The sequence below is a fragment of the Petromyzon marinus genome, chromosome 82 (genome assembly GCF_048934315.1).
Source record: "Petromyzon marinus isolate PM22_M1 ecotype Great Lakes invasive population chromosome 82, UKy_Petmar_22M1.pri1.0, whole genome shotgun sequence".
NCBI classification, from domain to species: Eukaryota; Metazoa; Chordata; class Hyperoartia; order Petromyzontiformes; family Petromyzontidae; genus Petromyzon; species Petromyzon marinus.
Genome location: NC_133747.1, coordinates 7,713,509 through 7,728,508, shown reverse-complemented (window position 1 = coordinate 7,728,508; position 15,000 = coordinate 7,713,509). Strand labels below are relative to the sequence as shown.

The 15,000-nt window shown below is 46.6% G+C and overlaps 1 protein-coding gene across 1 annotated transcript in view; it reads left to right on the top strand.

The window, feature by feature from the left end:
• The window catches only part of LOC116958751 (interferon-induced protein 44-like), a 63,421-nt gene that overhangs the window by 43,471 nt on the left and 4,950 nt on the right, over positions 1-15,000 (top strand). The window contains exons 6-8 of the mRNA XM_076057472.1: positions 2,431-2,620; positions 3,831-3,971; positions 7,396-7,540. Of these exons, the coding sequence (XP_075913587.1) occupies positions 2,431-2,620; positions 3,831-3,971; positions 7,396-7,540 (476 nt within the window). The remainder of the gene's footprint in view (positions 1-2,430; positions 2,621-3,830; positions 3,972-7,395; positions 7,541-15,000) is intronic.

The window sequence follows — 15,000 nt, the reverse complement described above, 5'->3', positions numbered from 1 at the left end:
ATGTCATCATCACTTGCGGCTGGGGTTGGCATCGTCCACCAACTCCTCCTGATGTCGAGGGGAAATGGGCGAGTTTTAGGACTCTGACTCATGCAGCTGCATTGGCTGCTTTGGGTACACGGTCCAGACATTCCCAGAAACCCTGGCTGACAGAGGAGGTGTTCAGGATGGTTGAGAAAAAGCGACAGGCCCACTCTCATCGTCTACAGCATCCCACGTCAGAGAATGAGGAGGCTTACCGCAGCCTTCGCTCGGAGGTTCGGAGAGCCCTGAGGCGCTGCAAGGATGGGTGGTGGTCGTGGGTTGCTGAGGAGATGGAGTCTGCCTCAATGGCCCGCAATCATAAATCACTATTTAACTCCATCAAAAAAGTAACCTGCAGCGCCACACCTATTACCATCATTAGGGGAAAAAACGGTGATCCAATCTCCAACCCCCAGGAACAGGTTTGCACATTTCATTAGCATTTCTGTGAGGTCCTGGGCGAGGGGAAATCCCTCAGCATGGAAAACATTGTGGGACAAAGTGAGGATGACCCTGCTGAGGCTGCAGTGTCTCAAATATTGGAAGAAGAATTCACCCCCTGTGAGTGGCTGGCTGAGGTGCCATCTGTTGAGGAAGTACTGAATGCGAACCGGAGTCTGAGACCAGGAAAGGCACCGGGCAGAGATGATCTCCCAAGCGAAATGCAACAACGACAGGGGCATCTCACTCCTCAGTGTGCCGGGAAAGGTCCTGGCAAGGATTATTCAACATCGCCTTGCCAGGCACGCTGAGGAGAGGCTTGCGGAGCCCCAATGTGGTTTCAGGAAATGGCGGTCCTGCACAGATGCCATATTTTCTGTCCGTCTGCTACAGCAGAGGTGTAGGGAATTCCAACAAGACCTACATCTCTGCTTTATTGACCTGGTCAAGGCCTATGATACCATCAGTAAGTTATTCTTCGTGCTTTTGGAGTACCTGACCCTCTGCTCACGATCATTAAGGACCTTCATGATGGTGAGCGGGCCCGGGTAAAACTACGTGGCCGGGAGTCAGAGCCATTCCCTGTACACCTTGCGGTGCGACAGGGATGTCCTCTGGCTCCCACACTATGTAACAACTATTTCGACCACGTAGTTCATGAAGCCTTCAACAGCTGTACCGGAAGAATTTCCATCTGGTAAAGATATAATGGGAGTCTGATTGATGCCCGGGTGCGGTCAAGGGATGGCTCCCTATTGGTCAACCACGTTATGTATGCTGATGATTTGGCAATAGCTGCTCAGTCAGAGGAGGAGTTGGAGACCCTGCTGCTGAGACTGGAGCGTGCCACTAAGAGGTGGGGCCTTACCATCAGCCACACCAAAACTAAGCACCTGCCTGGGTATTTTGTACCATCGGACACTCCACCCCCAAAACTCCCAATTAGTGATGGGGCAGTTGTGGAGAGAGTGGAGAGTTTCCCATACCTGGGCAGTGTGCTCATGACCGGCTCTGGTTTAACAGCAGAGGTCTCACTCCGAATCAGTCGAGCGGCAATATCTTTTCATCGGTTACGTAACGCTGTGTGGAAGCTACCTGGTCTGTCGCTCCGCACTAAGCTTCAGGTCTTCTCGGCCACGGTCATTCCCTCCCTTCGCAACGCTTGCGAAACGTGGACCCCCTTAATGTAATATCTTCGCCGGTTTTGAAACATTTCGGCTAGCCTGCCTATGATCCATCCTGGGTTTAACCTGCAAGCTGGATTGTGTGAGAAGCTCACAAATCTTCGAAAGATCTGGACAAAGTCCCATCGGTGAGCTCCTCCGGCAGGCAAGGCTGCGATGGCTGGGTCATGTTGCCCGCATGCCCAGCCACCGCATGCCGAAACAGCTTTTGTTTGGCCGGATTGAGGGGGCTAAATGGGCACGGGCTAGAGAGGAGATGGAGTGATGTGGTACAGGAGGCACGGGCTAGAGAAGAGATGGAGTGATGTGGTACAGGAGGACGTGGAGCTGAGTGGACTTGCCGATGACTGGTACCAGCGGTGTCAAGATCGGCCTCTGTGGAGGAGGCTCGTGAAGGATGCTACTGGGCAGTTGGAGGCAGTCGCCCTCCAACAACAACGGAGGGCGGATGGAGCGACGCTCACAACAACGAGCGGAGCGCCGGGTGGCTAAAGCACAGCAGGTTGGCACAGTAGGGGGCACAGGTGGTGCATCAGCCAGTCATCTCAGTCATCTCAGTCAGTCGACCCGTGGCACCTGCTGGGTCTGCCCCGTGACCTCCTACCAGCGGGCGTTCGACACTTCACGTGATAGCCTCAAGGTGCACATAGCCTGGCACAAGCGTCGTGGTGACGTCACCGCCACTTAGCGGCGAATGGCGGTTGTTGTTGTTGTTATTGTTGTTGTTGGCCTGCCTGCCTGCCCGTCTGTGTGTGGGGGTCTGTGTCCATCTCCCGTTCAGCTCCATGGTGGATTTCATCAGAGCGGTCGAGGATTCAGAACTGGCCCTGGGCAAACTGAACGTGCTGATGATCGGCAAGAGTGGGAATGGCAAATCGAGTTTCTTGAACACGGTTGACACGGCTATCATCGGACGCTACAGCTTCCGCGCAATGGAAGCTCAGAACGACGGCTACTCTCAGACTATACAGGTAGTGTGTAGTGTAGTAGTGTAGTGTGTAGTGTAGTAGTGTAGTGTAGTAGTGTGGAGTGTGGTGTAGTAGTGTAGTGTGTAGTGTAGTAGTGTAGTGTGGAGTGTAGTAGTGTAGTGTAGTGTGGAGTGTAGTAGTGTAATGTGTAGTGTGGTGTGTAGTGTATTGTATAGTAGTGTAGTGTGTAGTGTAGTAGTGTAGTGTGGAGTGTAGTAGTGTAGTGTAGTAGTGTAGTGTGTAGTGTGGTGTGTAGTGTATTGTATAGTAGTGTAGTGTGTAGTGTAGTAGTGTAGTGTAGTAGTGTGGAGTGTAGTGTTTAGTGTAGTAGTGTAGTGTAGTAGTGTAGTGTGGAGTGTAGTGTGTAGTAGTGTAGTGTGGAGTGTAGTAGTGTAGTGTAGTAGTGTAGTGTGTAGTGTAGTAGTGTAGTGTAGTAGTGTAGTGTGGAGTGTAGTAGTGTAGTGTAGTGTGTAGTGTAGTGTGTAGTGTAGTTTGTAGTAGTGTAGTGTATAGTAGTGTAGTGTATAGTGTAGTGTGGAGTGTAGTGTGTAGTGTAGTGTATAGTGTAGTGTATAGTGTAGTGTAGTGTGTAGTGTAGTGTGGTGTGTAGTAGTGTAGTGTATAGTAGTGTAGTGTATAGTGTAGTGTAGTGTGTAGTGTATTGTATAGTAGTGTAGTGTATAGTGTAGTGTAGTGTATAGTAGTGTAGTGTATAGTAGTGTATAGTGTATAGTAGTGTGTAGTGTATAGTAGTGTATAGTTGTGTGTAGTGTATAGTAGTGTATAGTGTAGTGTATAGTGTAGTGTATAGTAGTGTATAGTAGTGTATAGTGTAGTGTATAGTAGTGTATAGTAGTGTAAAGTGTATAGTAGTGTATAGTAGTGTGTAGGGTATAGTAGTGTGTAGTGTATAGTAGTATGTGGTGTAGTGTATAGTAGTGTAGTGTATAGTGTAGTGTGTAGGGTATAGTGTTATGTAGTGTATAGTTTATAGTAGTGTAGTGTATAGTGTATAGTAGTGTAGTGTATGGTAGTATAGTGTAGTATATAGTGTAGTGTATAGTGTAGTGTATAGTGTAGTGTATAGTGTAGTAGTGTATAGTGTAGTAGTATATAGTGTAGTAGTGTATAGTGTAGTAGTGTATAGTGTAGTGTACAGTGTAGTAGTGTATAGTGTAGTGTAGCCCTCTTACTTCTCCGTGTCTCCGCGCAGCTGAAGATGGAGGAGCTGGACCAAGAAAGGATCAAGAAGACATCCATCAGACTGATGGACACTGTTGGATGGGTTTCTGGTGTCTACAACATCGATCTCTTCAGCAGTATTCTGTGTGGAAAGGTTCCCAAAGATTACTATGTAAGTGCGCTGAATGGTGTAGTGTATAGTGTAGTGTATAGTGTAGTGTATAGTGTAGTGTGTAGTGTAGTGTAGAGTGTAATGTATAGTGTAGTGTATAGTGTAGTGTATTGGAGTGTATAGTGTAGTGTGTAGTGTAGTGTGTAGTGTAGTGTGTAGTGTAGTGTATAGTGTAGTGTATAGTGTAGTGTATAGTGTAGTGTATAGTGTAGTGTGTAGTGTAGTGTATAGTGTAGTGTGTAGTGTAGTGTATTGGAGTGTATAGTGTAGTGTATAGTGTAGTGTATAGTGTAGTGTAGTGTATAGTGTAGTGTATAGTGTAGTGTATATTGTAGTGTATAGTGTAGTGTATAGTGTATAGTGTAGTGTATAGTAGTGTAGTGTATAGTGTAGTGTATAGTGTAGTGTGTAGTGTAGTGTAGTGTATAATAGTGTATAGTGTAGTGTATAGTGTAGTTTATAGTAGTGTATAGTGTAGTGTATAGTGTAGTGTATAGTGTAGCGTATAGTGTAGTGCATAGTGTAGTGTATAGTGTAGTGTGTAGTGTAGTAGTGTAGTGTGTAGTGTAGTGTATAGTGTATAGTGTAGTGTGTAGTGTAGTGTATAGTGTAGTGTATAGTGTAGTGTATAGTGTAGTGTGTAGTGTAGTGTATAGTGTAGTGTATAGTGTAGTGTGTAGTGTAGTGTATAGTGTAGTGTAGAGTGTAGTGTGTAGTGCAGTGTATAGTGTAGTGTAGTGTGTAGTGTATAGTGTAGTGTATAGTGTAGTGTATAGTGTAGTGTATAGTGTAGTGTAGAGTATAGTGTATAGTGTAGTGTATAGTGTAGTGTGTTGTGGAGTGTATAGTGTGTAGTGTAGTGTATAGTGTAGTGTGTAGTGTAGTGTATAGTGTAGTGTAGAGTGTAGTGTATAGTGTAGTGTATAGTAGTGCAGTGTATAGTAGTGTAGTGTATAGTGTAGTTTATAGTATAGTGTATAGTGTAGTGTATAGTGTAGTGGGTAGTGTATAGTGTAGTGTATAGTGTAGGGTATAGTGTAGTGTATAGTGTAGTGTGTAGTAGTGTATAGTGTAGTGTATAGTGTAGTGTATAGTGTAGTGTATAGTGTAATGTATAGTATAGTCTATAGTGTAGTGTGTAGTGTAGTGTATAGTGTAGTGTGTAGTGTAGGGTATAGTGTAGTGTATAGTGTAGTGTGTAGTAGTGTATAGTGTAGTGTATAGTGTAGTGTATAGTGTAGTGTATAGTGTAGTGTGTAGTGTAGTGTATATTGTAGTGCATAGTGTAGTGAATAGTGTAGTAGTGTATAGTGTAGTGTATAGTGTAGTGTATAGTGTAGTGTGTAGTGTAGTGTATAGTAGAGTGTAGTGTGTAGTGTAGTGTATAGTGTAGTGTTTAGTGTAGTGTGTAGTGTAGTGTATAGTGTATTGTAGATTGTAGTGTATAGTGTAGTGTGTAGTGTAGTGTATAGTGTAGTGTAGAGTGTAGTGTATAGTGTAGTGTATAGTGTAGGGTATAGTGTAGTGTATAGTGTAGTGTATAGTGCAGTGTATAGTGTAGTGTAGTGTATAGTGTAGTGTATAGTTTAGTGTATTGAGTAGTGTATAGTATAGTAGTGTATAGTGTAGTTTATAGTGTAGTGTGTAGTGTGGTAGGGTATATAGTAGTGTATCGTGTAGTGTATAGTGTAGTAGTGTATAGTGTAGTGTATAGTATATAGTGTAGTGTATAAAGTAGTGTATAATGTAGTGTATAGTGTAGTGTATAGTGTAGTGTATAGTGTGGTAGTGTATATAGTAGTGTATAGTGTAGTGTGTAGTAGTGTATAGTGTAGTGTATAGTGTAGTAGTGTAGTGTATAGTGTAGTGTGTGGTAGTGTATAGTGTAGTGTATAGTGTAGTGTATAGTGTAGTGTATAGTGTAGTGTGTAGTGTAGTGTGTAGTAGTGTATAGTGTAGTGTATAGTATGGTAGTGTATAGTGTAGTGTATAGTATAGTATAGTGTATAGAGTAGTATATAGTGTAGTGTATAGTGTAGTAGTGTATAGTGTAGTAGTGTATAGTGTAGTGTATAGTTTAGTATAGTGTATAGAGTAGTGTATAATGTAGTGTATAGTGTAGTGTATAGTGTAGTGTGGTAGTGTATATAGCAGTGTATAGTGTAGTGTGTAGTAGTGTATAGTGTAGTGTATAGTGTAGTAGTGTAGTGTGTAGTAGTGTATAGTGTAGTGTATAGTGTATTGTGTAGTAGTGTATAGTGTATAGTGTAGTAGTGTAGTGTATAGTGTAGTGTGTAGTAGTGTATAGTGTAGTGTATAGTGTATTGTGTAGTAGTGTATAGTGTAGTAGTGTAGTGTATAGTGTAGTATGTAGTAGTGTATAGTGTAGTGTATAGTGTAGTGTAGTGTATAGTGTAGTGTATAGTGTAGTGTATAGTGTAGTGTATAGTAGTGTATAGTGTAGTGTATAGTGTATGGTAGTGTAGTGTATAGTGTAGTGTATAGTGTAGTGTATAGTGTAGTGTGTAGTAGTGTATCGTGTAGTGTATAGTGTAGTGTATAGTGCCGTGTATAGTGTAGTGTATAGTGTAGTGTATAGTAGTGTAGTGTATAGTAGTGTAGTGTATAGTGTAGTGTATAGTGTAGTGTGTAGTGTAGTGTATAGTGTAGTGTATAATATAGTGTATAGTGTAGTGTATAGTAGTGTAGTGTATAGTGTAGTGTGTAGTAGTGTATAGTGTAGTGTATAGTAGTGTAGTGTATGGTGTAGTGTATAGTTTAGTGTGTAGTGTAGTGTATAATGTAGTGTATAGTGTAGTGTATAATATAGTGTATAGTGTAGTGTATAGTAGTGTAGTGTATAGTGTAGTGTGTAGTAGTGTATAGTGTAGTGTATAGTGTAGCAGTGTATAGTGTAGTGTATAGTGTAGTGTATAGTGTAGTGTATAGTAGTGTAGTGTATAGTAGTGTAGTGTATAGTGTAGTGTATAGTGTAGTGTGTAGTTTAGTGTATAGTGTAGTGTATAGTGTAGTAGTGTATAGTGTAGTAGTGTAGTAGTGTATAGTAGTGTATAGTGTAGTGTATAGTGTAGTGTATAGTGTAGTGTATAGTGTAGTGTATAGTGTATATAGTAGTGTATAGTGTAGTGTGTAGTAGTGTATGTTGTAGTGTATAGTGTAGTAGTGTAGTGTATACTGTAGTGTACAGTGTAGTGTGTAGTAGTGTATAGTGTAGTGTAGTGTATAGTGTAGTGTATAGTGTAGTGTAATGTATAGTGTAGTGTATAGTGTAGTGTATAGTATAGTGTATAGTGTAGTGTATAGTGTATAGTGTAGTGTATAGTAGTGTATAGTGTAGTGTATAGTGTAGTGTATAGTGTATCCCTGCTTCTCACGCTCACTCCCCCATTCCTACCGCTCACAGTTTGGCAATTTGGTGAATTTCTCCGTGGTGCCCGAGAACCGGGTGCACTGTTTAGTCTACGTGGTGTCTGTGGACGCTCTGATCAACATGGACAGGGACGAGTTAGAGACGTTCGCCAAGTTCGGACAGCTAGCCCGACGCATGGGTGAGTGTTCACACACACACGGACACACACAGACACACACGGACACACACAGACACAGACACACACACGGACACGTACACACACACACATACACACACACACACACACGGACACGTACGCACACAACGTACACACACACGGACACAAACGTACACAACGCACACACACAGACATGGACACATACACACACACACATGTACACAACGCACACACACACACGGACACGTACACACACACACACGGACACATACACACACACACACACGGACACACACACACACGCACACAACGCACACACACACACGGCCACGTACACACACACACGGACACGTACACCCACACACACGTGCACACACACGCAATCACACACACACGCACAACGCACACACACGCACACACACACGGACACACACACACACACACATGGACACGCACGTACACACACACGCACACGCACACACACACAAAGGTCCCCCGTGTAGCCTTAACAGACTGTAGGGGCAAGTGCTGTTAGCGAGCACCTATGAAAGCCGGAACGGTACACGAGGGGGTGGGTGGCCAGCACCACGCCCGACCGCCTTTGTCTCCCCAGTGGCGATGTTTACTACACACCGCGCCAGGTACTCATTTGAGGCTGAGTCGACCTAGGGGAGGCCCGGGACCGGTTCAGATAATCGTCACTGGTGTTGGCCGTGAGCGGGAATCGAACCCGGGTCGCCAGGTTCATAACGCAGCGTAGCGCTAACCGCTACACTATACACTACACTATACACTACTACACTATACACTACACTATACACTACACTATACACTACTACACTATACACTACACTATACACTACACTATACACTACTACACTATACACTACTACACTATACACTACACTATACACTACTACACTATACACTACTACACTATACACTACTACACTATACACTACACTACACCACTATACACTACACTATACACTACTACACTATACACTACACTATACACTACACTATACACTATACACTACTACACTATACACTACTACACTATACACTACTACACTATACACTACACTACACCACTATACACTACACTATACACTACACTATACACTACACTATACACTACTACACTATACACTACTACACTATACACTACTACACTATACACTACTACACTATACACTACACTACACCACTATACACTGCTACACTATACACTACACTATACACTACTACACTTTACACTACACTATACACTACACTATACACTACACTATCGCTCCCCACACACATACACACACACACGCATACGCATGCACACGCACGCAATCACACACGTGCACGTACGTACACACGTACATGCACGTGTAGTGTGTAGTCGTGTAGTAGTGTATAGTGTAGTGTATAGTGTAGTGTATAGTGTAGTGTATAGTGTAGTGTATAGTAGTGTAGTGTATAGTGTGTGGTGTATATGAGTGTAGTGTATAGTGTAATAGTGTATAGTGTAGTGTATATTGCCGTGTATAGTGTAGTGTATAGTAGTGTGTAGTGTATAGTGTTGTGTATGGTAGTGTAGTGTATAGTGTTGTATATGGTAGTGTAGTGTAAAGTAGTGTAGTGTATAGTAGTGTAGTCACATACACGTGCATATACGTACACATACATGCAGTACACATACACACACATAAAACAACAACCGCCATTTGCCACTAAGTGGCGGTGACGTCACCACGACGCTTGTGCCAGGCTATGTGCACCCTGAGGCCACGTGAAGTGTCGAACGCCCGCTGGCAGGAGGTCACGGGGCAGACCCAGCAGGTGCCACGGGTCGACTGACTGAGATCACTGAGATGACTGAGATCACTGGCTGATGCACCACCTGTGCCCCCTACTGTGCCAACCTGCTGTGCTTTAGCCACCCGGCGCTCCGCTCGTTGTTCTGAGCGTCGCTCCTCCGCCCTCCGTTGTTGTTGGAGGGCGACTGCCTCCAACTGCCCAGTAGCGTCCTTCACGAGCCTCCTCCACAGAGGCCGATCTTGACACCGCTGGTACCGGTCATAGGCAAGTCCACTCAGCTCCACGTCCTCCTGTACCACATCACTCCATCTCTTCTCTAGCCTGTACCGCGCCCGTTTAGCCCCCTCGATCCGGCCGAACAAAAGCTGTTTCGGCATGCGGTGGCTGGGCATGCGGGCTACATGACCCAGCCAATGCAGCCTTGCCTGCCGGAGGAGCTCACCGATGGGACCTTGCCCAGATCTTTCAAGGATTTGTGAGCTCCTCACACAATCCAGCCTGGTTAAACCCAGGATGGATCGTAGGCAGGCCAGCCTAAATGTTTCTAACCGGCGAAGTTGCTCCATTAGGGGGGTCCACGTTTCGCAAGCGTAGAGAAGGGAGTGAATGACCGTGGCCGAGAAGACCTGAAGCTTAGTGCGGAGCGACAGACCAGGTAGCTTCCACACAGCGTTACGTAACCGATGAAAAGATATTGCCGCTCGACTGATTCGGAGTGAGACCTCTGCTGTTAAACTGGAGCCAGTCATAAGCACACTGCCCAGGTATGGGAAACTCTCCACTCTCTCCACAACTGCCCCATCACCGATTGGGAGTTGTGGGGGTGGAGTGTCCGATGGTACAAAATACCCAGGCAGGTGCTTAGTTTTGGTGGGGCTGATGGTAAGGCCCCACCTCTTAGTGGCACGCTCCAGTCTCAGCAGCAGCGTCTCCAACTCCTCCTCTGACTGAGCAGCTATTGCCAAATCATCAGCATACATAACGTGGTTGAGCAATAGGGAGCCATCCCTTGACCGCACCCGGGCATCGATCAGCTTCCCATTATATCTGTACCATATGGAGATTCCCCCGGTACAGCTATTGAAGACTTCAAGAACTACGTGGTCAAAATAGACGTTAAATAATGTGGGAGCCAGAAGACATCCCTGTCGCACCCCAAGGTGTACAGGGAATGGCTCTGATTCCCGGCCACGTAGTTTTACCCGGGCCCGCTCACCATCATGAAGATCTTTAATGATCGTGAGCAGAGGGTCAGGTACTCCAAAAGCACGAAGAACGACCCAGGGCCCAGGCCTACTGATGGTATCATAGGCCTTGACCAGGTCAATAAAGCAGAGATGTAGGTCTTGTTGGAATTCCCTACACCAATGCTGTAGCAGACGGACAGAAAATATGGCATCTGTGCAGGACCGCCCTTTACTGAAACCGCATTGGGGCTCTGCAAGCCTCTCCTCAGCGTGCCTGGCAAGGCGATGTTGAATAATCCTTGCCAGGACCTTTCCCGGCACACTGAGGAGTGAGATGCCCCTGTAGTTGTTACAGTCTGTGCGGTCCCCCTTCTTAAAGAGGGGGACCACCAGGGCATCCTTCCAATCCTGCGGAACCCGTCCAGTGGTCCAGACGGTTGTTATGATGTCATATAGGGCAGTCTGTGTACAAACGCCACCCTCCCTTAGCATTTCGCTTGGGAGATCATCACTGCCCGGTGCCTTTCCTCGTCTCAGACTCTGGATCGCCTTCAGTACTTCCTCAACAGATGGCACCTCAGCCAGCCACTCACAGGGGGTGTCTTCTTCCAATATTTGAGGCACTGCAGCCTCAGCAGGGTCATCCTCACTTTGTGCCACGATGTTTTCCTAGCTGAGAGATTTCCCCTCCCCCAGGACCTCACAGAAATGCTCAGCAAATCTACAAACCTGTTCCTGAGGGTCAGAGATTGGATCACCGTTCTTTCCCCTAATGATGGTAATAGGTGTGGCGCTGCAGGTTACTTTTTTGATGGAGTTAAATAAGGATTTGTGATTGCGGGCCATTGAGGCAGACTCCATCTCCTCAGCAACCCGCGACCACCATCCATCCTTGCAGTGCCTCCTCATTCTCTGACGTGGGATACTGTAGACGATTAGAGTGGGTTTGTCGCTTTTTCTCAGCAATCCTGAACACCTCCTCTGTCAGCCAGGGTTTCTAGGGAGGTCTGGACCGCGTACCAAAAGCAGCCATTGCAGCTGCATGAGTCACAGTCCTAAACCTCGCTCATTTACCCTCGACATCAGGAGGAGTCGGGGACGATGCCAACCCCAGCTGCAAGTGATGATGAAATTCTCGCTTGCAACTTTCATCAGATAACTGAGACCAGGCCACCTTAGATTTGAATGGGGTCCTGGGTGTACACCCACTACCGGAGTGGAAGATTGGCAGGCGCATCTTACAGATGACTAGTCGATGGTAAGAGGGCATATCAGCTCCACGGTAGGTCCTGGTGTCAAGGACATGGGCTCGCATCCGCTGGTCCGTCACTATGTAGTCCAGCAGATGTTCTTGCTTGGACCCGGCATGCATCCATGATGTTGTGTGGATGCGCCGATGCCGGAACAGCGTGTTGGTAATTACAACCCCATGGGCTGCACACAAATCTAGCAGCCTCCTACCGTTGTTATTGAGCTGATCTGGCCCATGCCCTCCAATCACTCCAGACCAGGTGCCATCATCATGACCAACTCGGGCATTGAAGTCACCCAACAAGATGACTCTATAAGGAGGGGCCACTTTAGCCAGCACCTGTGACAGGAGGTCATAGAAGGCATCTGACTCATCGGCTTTGCCTGCATCCCTCCACGGATGTTCGTCTTCAGTGGGGGCATAAGTAACCACGACCACCATTCCTCGCCTCCGGTTGATGGGAAGGCGAGCCCAAAGTAGCCTGGGGCTTACAGCTTCCCACACCTCACCGCCACGCTCCCACGCCCCCTTCATTCTTTTGTTCAGAAGAGCCACACCCTGTTGTTTGGCAGTCTGCTGCCCCGAGTAGAGGACTGTCCACCCCTCATGGTGGCAGGAGCCAGAGCCGGTCCACCGGACCTCCTGAATGCCACAGAGATCCAGGCGGTACCGGTCCAGCTCCCGACAGAGGAGTGGCAGCCTCTCCTCCGCAGTGAGCGTTCGAACACACACACACACATACACACACACAAACACACACTCACACACACACACATACACAGACAGACACACACACACAAACACAGACTCACACACACACATACACAGACAGACACACACACACACACAGACACACTCACACACAGACAGACACACACACTGTGGCTCTGTCTCTCTATCTCTGTCTCTCTCTGTTTCTCTCTCCGTGTCTCTCTGTTTCTGGCTCTCTATCTCTGTCTCTGTGTCGCTCTGTGTCGCTCTGTGTGTGTCTCTGTGTCTCTCTCTGTGTGTCTCTCGGTGTGTCTCTCTCTGTATCTGTGTCTCTCTCTCTGTGTCTCTCTCTGTGTGTCTCTCTGTGTCTCTCTGTATCTCTCTCTGTGTCTCTCTGTCTCTCTGTGTCTCTCTCTGTGTGTCTCTCTTTCTGTCTCTCTATCTCTGTTTCTGTATCTCTTTGTGTGTCTCTCTGTGTGTCTCTCTGTGTCTCTCTCTGTGTGTGTCTCTCTCTCTCTGTGTGTCTCTCCTTGTGTCTCTCTGTGTCTCTTTCTCTGTGTCTCTGTCTCTCTGTGTCTCTCTGTGTGTCTCTCTTTCTGTCTCTCTCTCTGTGTGTCTCTCTGTGTCTCTCTGTGTGTGTCTCTGTGTCTCTCTCTGTGTGTCTCTCTGTGTCTTTCTGTTTCTGTCTCTTTATCTCTGTCTCTGTATCTCTCTGTGTGTCTCTCTGTGTCTCGCTCTGTGTGTCTCTCTGCGTCTCTCTGTTTGTGTCTCTCTATCTCTGTATCTGTATCTCTCTGTGTGTCTCTCTGTGTCTCTCTGTGTGTCTCTCTGTGTCTCTCTCTCTCTGTGTCTCTCTCTGTGTCTCTCTGTGTGTCTCTCTTTCTCTCTCTCTCTCTCTGTCTCTCTGTGTCTCTCTGTGTGTCTCTCTGTGTCTCTCTCTGTGTGTCTCTCTGTGTCTCTCTGTCTCTCTGTCTCTCTCTCTCTGTGTCTCTCCCTGTGTCTCTCTGTGTCTCTCTGTGTGTGTCTCTGTGTCTCTCTCTGTGTGTCTCTCTCTGTCTCTCTGTCTCTCTCTCTGTGTCTCTCTGTGTGTGTCTCTGTGTCTCTCTCTGTGTGTGTCTCTCTGTGTCTCTCTTTCTCTCTGTCTCTCTCTCTCTCTGTCCCTCTGTGTGTCTCTCTGTGTCTCTCTCTGTGTGTCTCTCTGTGTCTCTCTGTTTCTGTCTCTCTATCTCTGTCTCTGTATCTCTCTGTGTCTCTCTCTGTGTGTCTCTCTGTGTCTCTCTCTGTGTGTCTCTCTCTGTCTCTCTGTCTCTCTCTCTCTGTGTCTCTCTGTGTGTGTCTCTGTGTCTCTCTCTGTGTGTGTCTCTCTGTGTCTCTCTTTCTCTCTGTCTCTCTCTCTCTCTGTCCCTCTGTGTGTCTCTCTGTGTGTGTCTCTGTGTCTCTCTCTGTGTGTCTCTCTGTTTCTGTCTCTCTATCTCTGTCTCTGTATCTCTCTGTGTCTCTCTCTGTGTGTCTCTCTGTGTCTCTCTGTCTCTCTGTGTGTCTCTCTGTTTGTGTCTCTCTATCTCTGTCTCTCTCTCTGTGTGTCTCTCTGTGTCTCTCTGTCTCTCTCTCTGTGTCTCTCTGTGTCTCTCTCTGTGTGTCTCTCTGTGTCTCTCTGTCTCTCTGTCTCTCTCTCTGTGTCTCTCTGTGTGTCTCTCTTTCTGTCTCTCTCTCTCTGTGTCTCTCTGTGTCTCTCTGTGTGTCTCTCTGTGTGTCTCTCTGTGTGTCTCTCTGTGTCTCTCTGTCTCTGTGTCTCTCCCTGTGTCTCTCTGTGTCTCTGTGTCTCTCTCTGTGTGTCTCTCTGCGTCTCTCTGTTTCTGTCTCTCTATCTCTGTCTCTGTATCTCTCTGTGTGTGTCTCTGTGTCTCTCTCTGTGTCTCTCTCTGTGTCTCTCTCTGTGTCTCTCTGTGTCTCTGTGTGTGTGTCTCTGTGTCTCTCTCTGCGTGTCTCTCTGTGTCTCGCTCTGTGTCTCTCTCTGTGTCTCTTTCTGTGTCTCTCTGTGTCTCTCTGTGTGTGTCTCTGTGTCTCTCTCTGTGTGTCTCTCTGTTTGTGTCTCTCTATCTCTGTCTCTCTCTCTCTGTGTCTCTCTCTCTGTGTCTCTCTCTCTGTGTCTCTCTGTTTGTGTCTCTCTATCTCTGTCTCTCTCTCTCTGTGTCTCTCTCTGTGTCTCTCTCTGTGTCTCTCTCTGTGTCTCTCTCTGTGTCTCTCTGTGTCTCTGTGTGTGTGTCTCTGTGTCTCTCTCTGCGTGTCTCTCTGTGTCTCGCTCTGTGTCTCTCTCTGTGTCTCTTTCTGTGTGTCTCTCTGCGTCTCTCTGTTTGTGTCTCTCTATCTCTGTCTCTGTATCTCTCTGTGTCTCTCTCTGTGTGTCTCTCTGTGTCTCTCTCTGTGTGTCTCTCTGTGTCTCTCTGTCTCTCTCTCTGTGTCTCTCTGTGTGTCTCTCTGTGTCTCTCTCTGTGTCTCTCTCTCTGTGTCTCGCTCTG